The 13261-nt window shown below is 43.7% G+C and overlaps 1 protein-coding gene across 4 annotated transcripts in view; it reads right to left on the bottom strand.

Moving 5' to 3' along the window:
- The window catches only part of lars2 (leucyl-tRNA synthetase 2, mitochondrial), a 44501-nt gene that overhangs the window by 2393 nt on the left and 28847 nt on the right, over positions 1 to 13261 (bottom strand). For all 4 annotated transcript variants that reach the window (XM_083918965.1, XM_083918964.1, XM_083918962.1 and 1 more), the window contains 8 exons: positions 9642 to 9740; positions 5975 to 6112; positions 5800 to 5903; positions 4416 to 4595; positions 4053 to 4222; positions 2306 to 2383; positions 2080 to 2191; positions 1091 to 1218 (listed from right to left, as the gene is read on the bottom strand). In XM_083918965.1, the coding sequence (XP_083775091.1) occupies positions 1091 to 1218; positions 2080 to 2191; positions 2306 to 2383; positions 4053 to 4222; positions 4416 to 4595; positions 5800 to 5903; positions 5975 to 6112; positions 9642 to 9740 (1009 nt within the window). The remainder of the gene's footprint in view (positions 1 to 1090; positions 1219 to 2079; positions 2192 to 2305; positions 2384 to 4052; positions 4223 to 4415; positions 4596 to 5799; positions 5904 to 5974; positions 6113 to 9641; positions 9741 to 13261) is intronic.

The raw sequence follows: 13261 nt of genomic DNA, 5'->3' as shown, positions 1-13261 counted from the left end.
ACACACACACACACACACACACACACACACACACACACACACACACACACACACACACACACACACACACACACACACACACACACACCACACGCTCTACTGAAAATGACAGACTGTGAAGTTAATCATGGACCTGAGCCTTTAGACTTCAGAGTGGAGAATTGGAGTGAAAATGGATGCAAAAGGCAAATGTGTGGATATATTCTGATTAATAAAGTTATGCATTAGGGCAGAGTTAAAACTCCTACTCAAGCCCAAAAAAATATAAATAAAAAAAAATAATAATAACATAAAAAATAAGAACCATGTTTCTTGGTCTGGTATCAGAGAATTGCCAACGTGTTACACTTCGTTCCCATCTTCTGACTTCGAGCTCTCTGCTCATTTGCATAAAGTTGAGGTCCAAAATACTTTATGCAAATCAAGGGTGAACAGAGTGACTCACCACCTCTCTAAAATCTTTTAAACTGACCGTTGTGGAACTAAAATGAGGACAGTCTCAGCAACCGCGTAGCTTATTTCTCGCGTGTAGCCTGTTTGGCCAGTTTCTCATTGTTCATCACCTCGTAGGTGTTAGTGACAAGCCCATCAAACATGCAATGCTGAGAAGCAGAAAGACCCCTCGTGTGCAAAAACCACATTGTGGACACGTATGTAAACACAGCTTGACGACAGCGTAAGTCCTGCCGCTGGCACCGATTGACTTATCGTTAGTCGCCCCGTGGCGCTCACTGGATCAATGGCTTTTTCAACAGAGAAACTGCTGTTTTATGTCATGATGAGGATTCAGTAAAGTCGGTAAAGTGGGCAGTTCTGGACCCAGACAAAAGTTTCTTTGGTCTGCTTGAAAGAGCTGCATGAGCAAAACTGTGGCAGAGTTTTTGTAAAACTTCACACAACGAAGGAGAAAGAATGAGATTGAGATTGTGTGTGTGTGTGTGTGTGTGTGTGTGTGTGTGTGTGTGTGTGTGTGTGTGTGTGTGTGTGTGTGTGTGTGTGTGTGTGTGTGTGTGTGTGTGTGTGTGTGTGTCTGTGTGTGTCTGTGTGTGTCTGTGTGTGTGTGTGTGTGTGTGTGTGTGTGAGATTATACCAGTACAAACAGCTCCACAAAGTCAGGCACCTCCAGGTACTGAGGGTCCACAGTCGGCCAGGACTGTTGCAGGACGTCTCCACCCTGCTGGAGGAGAGGGCTGAGGGGGTTTGTAACCTTGCAAAGACCTGGGAGAGAGAGCAACATTAAATATTCCTTGTGGTCACACTGCAGAGATGAAAAAATACAGCCATTACACCAGCCCATGGGGGGGGGGGGGGGGGGGGGGGGGGCGTCAAGAGAAACTGCTGAGGATGACTATTATGTTGCTTTTTTTACCAAATTTGTAGAAAAGAGGAATCTTGATGAAGGGTCAAACAACACCTCATCCCGTTCTGACTAAAGCGTGTACATCCCCTTAGAGGCACAAGGGAAGGATGTGAACTTCCTCGATCCTGATCCTGAACTGTGTGTGCGCATTACAAGCAACATGCCTCAGTGCGGCAGAGGTCACAGGTCTCTCACTTTATAAAACTAAACTAAATGCACACAGCCACTCGTTAAAAACAACCACTCCTCTTCCTGCCAGAGGTCATCTGTCAGGTTTTCCTCACCACAGCTATCGATGGACAATGTGTTTTCCCGGAACCTATTGTCCCTCAGCTGTGCGCAGAAAAGGTAGTGTACGTGTGTCGTCAACAATAAGGGGATTGGGGGGGGGGGGGGGGTTTGGGGGCAAGGCACCAAATGTGACGTTCGATCTTCCCCTGTTTGTTTTCTACTCTTGGCCAAGAGCTCTCTGCAGTCTGGCTCTGGTTTGATGTTATACTACTGAAAAAGTGATTGGTTACGTCGCTGCTGGTGTGAAATAAACAGCGTGTGCATCTGAGGCAACTTCCTCTCATAATGAAATAACCTAATTTCACCACAAACCTCACACACTTGTGTCGCTGGGTCAATCGAAACGTTCCTCCACCACGAGGTGACCCCAAGGATAATATATAAAACCACATTTGTCGTACAGTTGAGTATGAGTGTGTGTCACCAACCTGCCCAGAGTTCAGAGGCCAGGTGAGGGGCCATGGGCGCTGTCATCATAACCAGCGCTGCAAGAGCTTCCTCAAACTCCAGGCTGTGCTGCACCACCCTGACCGTCGCACCCTGAACATGCACACGCACACACACACACAGGGGCCAAAATGTGAGATACAAAGTGTGAAGTAATAAAAGGGAAATGTGACAAATGTGACATCTTTATTTCAAGGGCACACTCACACTCAGTGTTTTGGTCAGTCCCATCAGCCGAGACATGGCTGCATTGAAGAGGAAGTCCTCTGTGAAGTGAGATGTCACCTGAAAATACAAAATAAAAGTCTTTAAAGTCTGAGGCTTTACATTCTGTTTTGGTTACTGGACACAAATCAAATGTGCCTTTGAAGAGTTAGAAAACAACGACACAGCCTCCTCCCCGTTATCACCATTTGAACCGGCTGAAGGCACACAGCATGTCAACTCTGCCCTGTTCAGCCTTGTGAGAAGAAGAACCCATTTGGGAAGGGCCTGAGGGAGGAGGAGGTCGATCACCAAGGCTTTTCTGAGGGACAGATCAAAGCACGGCCTCGGCTTTGGGGGCTTATGGCAAACAGCCTGCGGTCCTTTAAAAGTGGCAGCCTGAGGGTGAAGAGTGAGAATCAAACCTGGCAACCAAAGGAGGCTATTTATAAAGTGTGAAAGGAGACGGAGAGGATTTAAAATCAATTTCCATCTCTCTGTTACTCTTTGGTCTGGGGTGTCAGGTTGCAATGGATTGAACTCAGGACTATGTACTGTTGGCTCTGTAATGACAGACATATTACCTTGGGCCATGCTTTCATACAGTACCTTATAACTCTTACCATGTCTTCCAACAGAATATTCTATTGCAGTGTAAAACTAAATTAAAAACCACAGATAATTGGAATGAGCATAAAAATTAAATTCATAACAGACCAAGGTGACAGTAACTTATGGGTACTAACTGGTATTTTGATTGAAAAAAAAGAAGTGAGCAAAATTAGATAACAGTAACCATTGTGTCAGAAGAGAAGATTTAAATAATGTTTTCTTCTTTAGAATTAAAAATGAACAGTAAGTGTAGAGGCCACAGCTTTGAATGACTTCAGCACACAGGACATCACTAGTTTCTCACACTGCTCTGGTTTGATCTTGGTCCATTCTTCTTTAGTCTCTTCCACAGTTCAGTAACTGTTGTGGGTTTCTTAAACATTACTTTGTCACTAAGGATTTTCTAGAGATTCTCTATGGAGTTTAGATCTGGACTCTGGGATGGTCATTTTATTGTGTGAATATTCTTAGCTTCAATGAACTAAACCTGTTTTGCAGAGTGACAGGTGACATTGTCTTGTATGAAAATTGCAGCTGATTGGGAGACAATTGCAGTGAAGGTATTGCATGTTTCTGAAGAAGGTTCACATAAACATTTGCATTCACTCTGCCATGTAGCTGTACAAGAGGCCCAACTCCTGTTGCAGAAAACATCCCCCAAACCATGACATAACATTGCTGTAGTTAAATTTATTTGGGTCTGATGGGAAACATTATGTTCAGCGTTGGACTGGGAATGACTGAACCTAAAGTGTCTAAAGGAGTCAGTTAAATTTTGGGGAGGAAGTGCCTCTACACTTCCTATTACTTGTAGAGTCCTATAGCCCTAAGATAACTTTCTTTAAATATTCTCTTCTGACACAATGGTTACTGTGGTTGTGGTTACTCCACAAAATAAAGGTTTGCGTTAAAGTGCCTTGGTTATTTTTTTTAAAAACATGTTAGTACAGCAGTGGTATAGTCACAGATGATATTCTATCATCTATCATCATTATGAACAATAAAAAAAAAAACAGTATTTCAGAATAAATCAAGTATTAATACTTTGTTCTCCAATTTTGATTTCATGTGTAGCAATATCTAACTGTTAAATAATGTCAGCCATTTATTGAAGCCCACAGCTAGTCTGAGGCTGTACCTCTTGAATAGCGTAGTTCTTGGTCTCCCAGATCTTCTTGGCCTCTGCCAGCTCTTTCTTTTTCAGCAGGGAGGGGTTGGGGACGTCTCCCAGTTGCCGAGCTCCCCTCAGCTTGGTCACCAGCTGCCAGAGTCGAGCCTGCCATCGCAGAACCCCGGGGAGGGCATCGGCTGACGTGGTGAACAAACAGGGAAAAAAAGGGGATTATGATATGACACACTGTGGGAGAAACACAATTAACCACTGATCCTGGTTTCTTCAGGGAAACAATTCACAGCATATTGGTAAACCTAAAATGAACAAAACTGACTTGTGAATTTATAATGCTAAATAATCATTTATGGTCTCCGTGTCACGGCTCACTCTTGACATTCCAGAGGATATCCTGTTCAGGCGGTGCTGCGTAAAGGATGTAGAGTCGAACTGTGTCGATGCCGTACTGCTGCACCACATCTTGGGGGTCCAGACCGTTGTTTTTAGACTTGCTCATCTTCTCCCACGTCACCTCAACACGACCACCGCTACGCGCCACCAGCTCCTTATCTAGAAAAGGCAGGTTAGGAGTCAGAGGTCAGATGTAGCCAGACACAATTATATACTCCTGCATGTTTTTATTTTTTTATTTTATCATTTCCTACTGGCTCCCTGGTCACAATTAGTAAAAGAAAGAAGAAAGAACAATATGTAAGGCCCAGAGTAAGTTTATAACACCAGGATCACGCCACCAGTTTATGTTGTTACAAAGCAGTAGGGAGAAGCTGAAGATCTTTAGGTTGCGTTTCTTGTGATTTGACTTTTGTCAAGAGCAGCTATAAAGCAAGGAATCTCTGCATGTGTTTCCATCCATGTCTTTGTAATTCACATATCTGGAGATAAATTTTGCAGGTGCATTGCAGGGAACCCAGCGATGTGCTTTGTGTTGAATTTGGTGCAATTTGGGCAGATGCTGGCGCTATAACAACAATCTTTATGTTTTGGCCTGTAACTATTGAACCTTAAGCCTTTTTTTTCTTGATCCTGTGGGTTTTTGATTTGACACCAAATTTTGAGCAATCATCACCAAATTTAGTTCAGAACGCCTGCGGACCAAGCTAGCAAAAAAGGAACTTCCACAACATTTTGCTGTTGCTCCCTAAAAGTGAGATCAAATTATGTGGGCGGGGCTTATATTACAAAAACTGTCATATCTCTTGAACACTTTGGGGAAATGCTACCACATTTGGTGGACATGTGTAGATATGATGTCTGAGTTGACATGTTGCATTTGGTACCATTTGGCCAATAGGTGGCGCTGTAGCATCATCATCAAACTATAAAGGTAGGAATCTCAGTGTATGTGCGTATGCATGACTGTCCTTCACATATCTCAAGAACTGTTCATTCAGTCGATTTCACACTTGGCAGGTGTGTCGCTGAAGACCCAAAGGGGTGCAGTGTCAAGTATGAAGTTGATTGTATGACTGGTGCTTTTCGCATTCTGAACAGTCACATGCTCAGAACGCCCCTCGACAACACTGCTGCAGCAATATCCGGAGCAAAGCAATCGGCCTGATCCAATCAGGAACTTAACTAGTGATATACAAAACAGAGACAGCACAAAGGGATATCGATGGCACTGACTGCATACAAAACACAAACATTTTGTTGTGGCTTATTATTAGCCTATGTAGCTGAGCCCCATAGAAGGAAGCGTTCTCCTCTCTAGCTGTTACAAATATGTCAAACTGACACACCCTGCAGTGTGTACCTGTGAAGTCTATGTCTTCTATCTTTAGGTATTGGCCGCTGTCTGCTCGTTTGAAGGTCTGGCCCTTGATCAGACCCTGGACCAGCAGTTTCCAGAACGGCTCCCTGAAAGACAGAAAGAGGATTCATTAACACGTACGCGCACAGAAAAGAAGACAAAGCCCTGTGTGCTGTACCTGTGAGCGACAAGACCCTGATCCCTGCAGAAGTGAGAGAGGAAGCGAGCGTAGTACAGGTGCATGACGGCGTGCTCCTTCCCTCCGATGTACACGTCCACAGGAAGCCAGTGATCCGCCAGGTGACGCTCAAATGGCCTGAAGAGGAAGAGCATGTTTGTGTTGTGAAGCTGTCCCTAAATTTATGTTATTAAGAGACATGCTAACAATAAAATTGTATAGATCTCTTTAATGCTTGGTTTAAGTGGCCATTTCTGTAGTTTTACAGATTTTACACTGCACTTCCCAGAGATCTTTGTTCCTTTCTTAAGTTTTCTGATGACGGTTATGTTTCCTTATTAACTACACGGACACTATATGTTTAGAGCAGCATATGTGAGAGCTCTGATGACCTGAAATAGACTCACAATACAACATGGTGTGCAGAGTTCCTAAACATTTTCCATTTCGCAATTCCATAGTTTGCCAGACTCAAAATACCAGACTCTCAAAGAATTTTTAGTAAATATTAAACATCTAAATACCAATTGTTAGATTCTTATGTAAATAAATGGTCTTAAAATCCAACTTCTAATACATATGTTAAATTCTGACTGATATATGCCAACATGTCTCCAAGTAATTACAAGACATGTTTACCTACGGATTGTAGCTCAGATAAGTGAATGAACTCCAAACCGAGACATATTCAATGCACAGCATTTTTTCAAGCTAAATGCTAAAAGAGTGCAATTATTAACTGTGTACCAGCGACTACAGACAGTAACAGTAGAGATGTACAATTAACCAGGGACGAATCATAAATAAAATATAGACGAAAAAATTTAAAAGATAAGTATCGCAGTCGCACGGTGAACGGTAACCACGGTAACCTGACACCATTCTACAGCCAGCTGTATTAGTTTCTTATCATCTACAGGTCGACTGTGTTGCGTTGGTAGACTTGTCTTGATTTTTATATATTAACATATTTTATATTTTACAAAGTGAGATAATAGTCTGGAAACAACACACACATTTTTCCATACTCTTCCCTTTTTCCAAACTTATCCAGACATGGAAAATACTCAAATTAAATTCCATACTTTTCCATACTGCACAGGGTGTGCAATTTAGGGCTGCAGCTAAAGATTGTTTTCATTGTTGATTGATCCGTTGATTAAGTTCTTGATGAATCGATCAGTTGTTGGTTCTATAAAATTGCAGAAAATGGTAAAAAATCCCAAAGATCTACATGACGTCCACAACCCAAAGACATTCAGTTTTTTGTCATAGAGGAAGAAATAGACAAGAAAATATTCACATTTAGGGTGTACCCTGCCTCACGCCCGATGTCAGCTGGGATCGGCTCCAGCTCCATAATTTTCCAGTTCTCTTTGTTCATTCTTTTTATCTATTGTGGGGCATTTCATTTTCTGGACTTTTATTTGCCTGACTTTATCTGATAGTGCTGAAATCTTCTCTTTTGTTTTGATGTATAAATAAAGTAGCAACCTTGTTTATATAAAACATGTTGTAAGAAAACCTTTTCTCACTGGTTGTTGTGTGCTTTATACACACAGTCCCTGTAGGGGGCAGGCTGAATCTGACACACAAAGATCCAGGGATGAAGAGAACAGAAGCATCCTGAAGTCTCCTCTATCATCCCTGTGTCTATTTCACTGGCTTCACATGTGGTCAAGTAATTTGCGTTTCAAATTAGGCTATGAAGGCAATTAACAGTTAAATCTATCTGCGATAAAGGGAGAACCGGTTGTTTCTCTCACACTTCCAGCTGCATGTGGTCAGCATGACGGTCATGATGGTCAGCAGAGGCAGGGATTCACCTAATGATGCTTTTCAGGGAAGTCTGCAATCTGTGTGTGTCACCTTTCACACCGGTCATCATTACTCTCCTCCTCCACTCTGCCTCTCTGGCTGATGGTATCTCCGGATAATTGAACCAGGAAAAATAAGTTATGAACTCTCAAGGCTGAAAATAATTTAGCCGGTTGGCCCAGGGAACTCTAGCTCACACACGCACACGTACACGCATATGTACACGCACACGCACACGCACACACTCTTATATAATACCCTTTTCCTATTTCCTTCCTCTTGGTTGCTACTTTCAACATTTCTTGCTTCCCATTTTCATCATTTCCCCTTGTGCACATAAGGCTCAGCAGGCTAAATGAAATGCACAAATAGTGTAATTGCTTTTTCTGTTGTGCCATAATCTGTCCTGCTAAGAAAAGTGATGGGGAGAGCAGGTTTACAGCGGGGTCAGAGCACGGGGAAATTAATCTCTTTTGTTGAGCTCAGGGTATCACCACCATCCCAGCAGGTGACAGCCATAGCTCCATAATCTCTGCTGGGAAGAGTGCGTGTGTGTGTGTGTGTGCGCGTGTGTGTGTGTACAGGCAGTATACACATGTTTAAAAGGGGTGGGTGGTCTTACAGTGAGCATAATTATGTGTTTGACTTTCTAATAGTGCATATAGACCAAAGTGTGTGTGCGTGCGTGCATGCGTGCATGCTTGCGTGTGGACAGTGCATTTGTGCAGCCATCTTTAGGAGGACCACTTTTAGAATTTTCCCAACAGAGAAAGGACATTTTTGGAAAGTGAGACACTGGCCGCTCCTCACGGTCTGTTTGGGAGTTTAGACTAAGGTTTAGATGCTCTGCCTGAGCCAGACCCGACCAACGGGCCGGATCGGGCCTATATTTCCCACCACTATCCTCGGGCGGGGTCGGGCCGGGGCCTTTGATCGAGCGCTTGTGTTTTGTTTTTTTTGTTTTGTTTTTTAAATCATTGCTTTATTGGCCTAATCTGAGGAGAAAGCTATGCCATAAATATAAATAGTATATATAATGTTATATACAGTATTAAGCAGAGTAGGTTTAAGTCACAAATGTGTACAAAGTTGCACAAAGTAAAAAACAAACAAGTCGTGGCTAGTGACAACATATGTGTCGGCTTTGTCCAGGGCATTAAGTTCGGTTCACGTTTCTTCCATCAGATCCTTTTGTGATCAATTCCATTCTGTAGTTTAAACAACTCCGAATTTTATTTGAGAACGTCAGATATAACAGCTCATTTATTTAAAAAATTACCGAAGGCTCGGGCAAATAATTACTGTTAATGTGTCGGGCCGGGCTCGGACCGAACATGCATGGGCTCGGGTAGGGTTAATTAAGGGTATGGGCTGACCCTTGCCCTAACCCTAACTCAAATCTAAGTTAGGCATTTAGTTGTGATGGTTAAGGTTAGGGGCTAGGAAATGCATTATGTCAATGAGTGTCCTCACAAATGCATATGTGCGAGAATGTGTGTGTGTGTGTGTGTGTGTGAGAGAGAAGAGAGAGAGAGAGAGAGAGACAGAGAGAGAGAGAAGAGAGAAAAACAGGTTTCTGTTGACACAGCAGATCACACAGAGAGAAGTGTATTAACATATCTAAAAACAGACAGATATGCTAATCCACCCACTTTCTCTTCTTTTTATTCCATGTTCATTTAAACAAATAGACGAGTGTAAATGAGACCTGTATAATTTGTACTAAAATCTGTCATTGTGAGAAAACTGATGCGAGAGGGACAATAAAGAGATTCATTTTGGCGGCGTCACTGAGTCAAAATTGGTTTAAAAACAGCAAAGTGAAGTCTCAGGAGGAGGCTGTTCATACCTGTCTGGGTTGTGAGGGTCTGTGTATCTAAAATAATACCAGGCTGAGTCCACAAATGTGTCCATGGTGTCCGTCTCCCTCCTCGCTGGGCCCTGACATCTGACAGAGAGGACACAGACACAGAGAGAGTTGGCAGAGATCAATATTAGGGACAAATTAGAACGGCAACAAATGAACAATCTCTGCCTGTATGCTTAGTAAAACGGTAAATTATGTGATTAGTGTGTGTGTGTGTGTGTGTGTGTGTGTGTGTGTGTGTGTGTGTGTGTGTGTGTGTGTGTGTGTGTGTGTGTGTCTCCATCTGGCTGTGGAGGTCACGTCCCTATAGAAAAGCCAGCCTGGCAGCAGAGCTGTGTCCCTGAGCCCTGACTGACAGGCTGAGCTAACAGGACACCAACTGCTCGGTCCAACACATGCTTGTGTGTTTGTGTTGGAAATGCCACCTTGTGCCCCTTTCTATCCAAGACAAACAGCAGTTGTGTACGTGATGTGAATCTGCCAACATCACTCTCATAGCAGATGAGAGGACATTTACAAAGGCAGGAGAAGAGGGGTTTTTTTGTTCAGATTTAAAGCACTTACTGAAGCAGTGAAAGCGTCTGCCTTTTACTTCATAATGAGTCTCAACAGAGTTAAAATCAGTGTCCCAGTAAGATAAACAGAAGCTCTGAGCTTTACTATGTGCTACAGAGCAGGTATAGTTCCCTGAAACCTTATGGGATGTTCCGTTTTGTCAAATGTTTTCACAAACATTCATCTCACAGTTAGATCTTTTTATAACACACACACACACAAACACACACAGACACATAGAGAGGCGAAACCCCTCGACCACCTACCTTACTGGTCTATAATAAGGCAGTGATGATGAGGTATGAGATGAAGGTTGCCTAGCAACAAGGCTAAGGTGTAGCAAAGTTAATATTTGGCAGCCAGGTGTTGTTTCATATAATAAAAACCAAGATCTTCATCACAAAAGAAGACAAAAATAGAAACTTCATAAATGGAGAATATCTACAAAAACGTCTACTCAAGCAAGTGAGATTATCACATTAGACTGGCCAGTCAGAGGCCAGATAGTGGTCCTTTGACAGACAGCTGGCCGCAGCTACAACCAGAGTTAGTTTTGCTTTGCCACATCCTACTCCACCGCTGGAGTACGGTCTAAGCTCCGGATGCTGCGACGGTGCCCCTGCAAAAAAGTCTTGGGTGGGAAATTGTGGTGAGACATTATTTTATAGTCGGTGACCTAGAGGTGAAGCCTGCCTATTCCTTAGCAATCGACAGGCTCCACTGGAAATGTTAAACCACAGACGATGTGTGAAGTGGAACAGATCGCATATGTCAACTCTGTCTGACGATGGCCGTGCAAGAAGTCAGATCAACATCGGGTAAAAGAGTCCTGCGAGACAGAGTCCTGTACTTTTTCCAGGTGCGTTCACAAGTTGTTTTAGCCCTGCAGCTGCAAACTCAGTTTCAAAACAGACTAGCGAAATGTAGGTTGCTAGCCCGGATGTTGAAAACGGCAACATGTAGATAACGGAAGGGGAGAAAGGGGAGGAACAAAACCTGTCATCTGGCCACAACCGCATTGTACATCCGCTGAGTCAGACCGGATCACATTAGACAACACACACAGAGGTAAGCTCTCTGGAGACGGACCCTCTTTAAGCCATAAAAGAGCCCAGCAACAGTAGGTAAGTAAATCTGAAGCAACCTGTACGTGTAGAGTGTGTGTGTGTGTGTGTGTGTGTGTGTGTGTGTGTGTGTGTGTGTGTGTGTGTGTGTGTGTGTGTGTGTGTGTGTGTGTGTGTGTGTGTGTGTGTGTGTGTGTGTGTGTGTGTGTGTGTGTGTGTGTGTGTGTGTGTGTGTGTGTGTGTGTGTGTGTGTGTGTGTGTGTGTGTGTGTGTGTGTGTGTGTGTGCAGGATGAGCCAGAAAGAGCCAAAAGGCTCTCAAACAGATGAGGCAGCTGCACCCTCCACCGAGTCTCTCTCTCCCTCTCCCCCTCCCTCTCTCCCCCTCTACCTGCGAATTCATGGAAGAACACACACAGAATGCATGTGCGCCTTCTTCTCCAGGCTAAGCCGAGGCTGAGGTTCACTTGGCGGAGCGTCGGAGACGAGACGAGCACACACGAAGTGACTTCGAATATGAAGGACGAATAAAACTCCATCTCTCATCACTCTGCTCCACCGTGCTCCTCTCAAACTTTAATTGGACATGGTCGACCAGTGACGAGAACACATTTGCACAACAACGGAGGGGGGATGGGAGGTGATCATAGCCATCAATCACCGCTGATGGGAGGAATTACAAAGTGACTGACTACAATCTGATGACTTGTGCCATCTGCGACTGACTGAGCCGAGGAAACCCCACGTCACAAAGGGGCTCTGGAAACGCCGACCGAGTTCTCAAACAGTGTTGTTTGTATGTGCTCATGTAATTAAGCCCATCTACAAAAGGTTAATTTGTGTGCGTGCGTGTACAGTATGTGTGCGTGTCTCTCGAGGCACAGCTGGCTCATGTAACCCCCATCATCATCTCATGCTGCTCCTGTCACAGATGCCACTCATTACATAACCCCGTCAGAGCAAAACTATTAATCACACAGTTCACAGTCTCTCTTTCGACGCTTCATGTTCCTGTAAAGCTGTCAATACTCTCAGCCTGACAGCAGCTCATTTAGTCAAACTTGCCTTTCGTTAGTGTTCAAGCGAGGTTACGCTCAAGCTACAGGCTGCGAGTCTTTTACAGGGCTTGTACAGGTTTTCACCATAGACTGTATAAAAAATGAACTTTGCTTCTCCGTCGAGGTCCGTCCCCTCAACTTGATCCAATCGCACTTGCATATGGAAGTGGCTGTGGTTGGGGCTTGGTATTAATGAGTCAAGCTTTTTCAAGGTACCTAAACCAAAAGTTTCCAGACTCTTGAAGCCTTTATCGCCACATTTAAATTGTTAATATAAACAAAACTGTCACTGTGAGACGCCAAGACAACAAACAAATATGACGACGGAGTGATTGTGTGGATGAAACACCAGATTATGTTGAAAATCAAGCAGTTTTCAAGAAGTATATTTAAAATCAAGCAGATGCCTAACCTGGAAAACATGACAGTTAAATTAAGCATTTTCTAGCCGGGAAATCCAGACCGACATCTAGCCCTTCCCAACTCAAGGGGCGGCACCAACGCATGCATTTCAAAATACCACTGCACACAATTGGATAGCACTACGGCCGACTACGACCAATCAGCTGACTTTGACGGGACATCACTGTTGTCATCGGTTACGCCCGGCCATGACAAATAGGACGATGTGATTGGGGATTTTCTCACATAGTTAATGAGCTCCAACGATGCGTGCCCATAGGCAGCTGCAGGCGGTGCCTCTGGATTTCCAGAGAGAGCATTTTTAAGACTTTATACGAACCCCGCTTCTGTGTGTTTGATATGCATCATGTCAGCATTCATTTTAAAGATTTTTTGGGGCCTTTTCATGCCTTTATTTGAGGACAGCTTGAAGAATGACAGGAAACAGGAGTAAGAGAGAAGGGGTGACGTGCAGTAAAGGGGAATTGAACCCGGGTCGCTGCGTTGAGGACCTCACTAGGAAGG

The sequence above is a fragment of the Echiichthys vipera genome, assembly GCF_963691815.1.
Source record: "Echiichthys vipera genome assembly, chromosome: 8".
NCBI classification, from domain to species: domain Eukaryota; kingdom Metazoa; phylum Chordata; class Actinopteri; order Perciformes; family Trachinidae; genus Echiichthys; species Echiichthys vipera.
The sequence above is the reverse complement of the archived record's forward strand: the minus strand, read 5'-3'. Positions and strand labels throughout refer to the sequence as shown.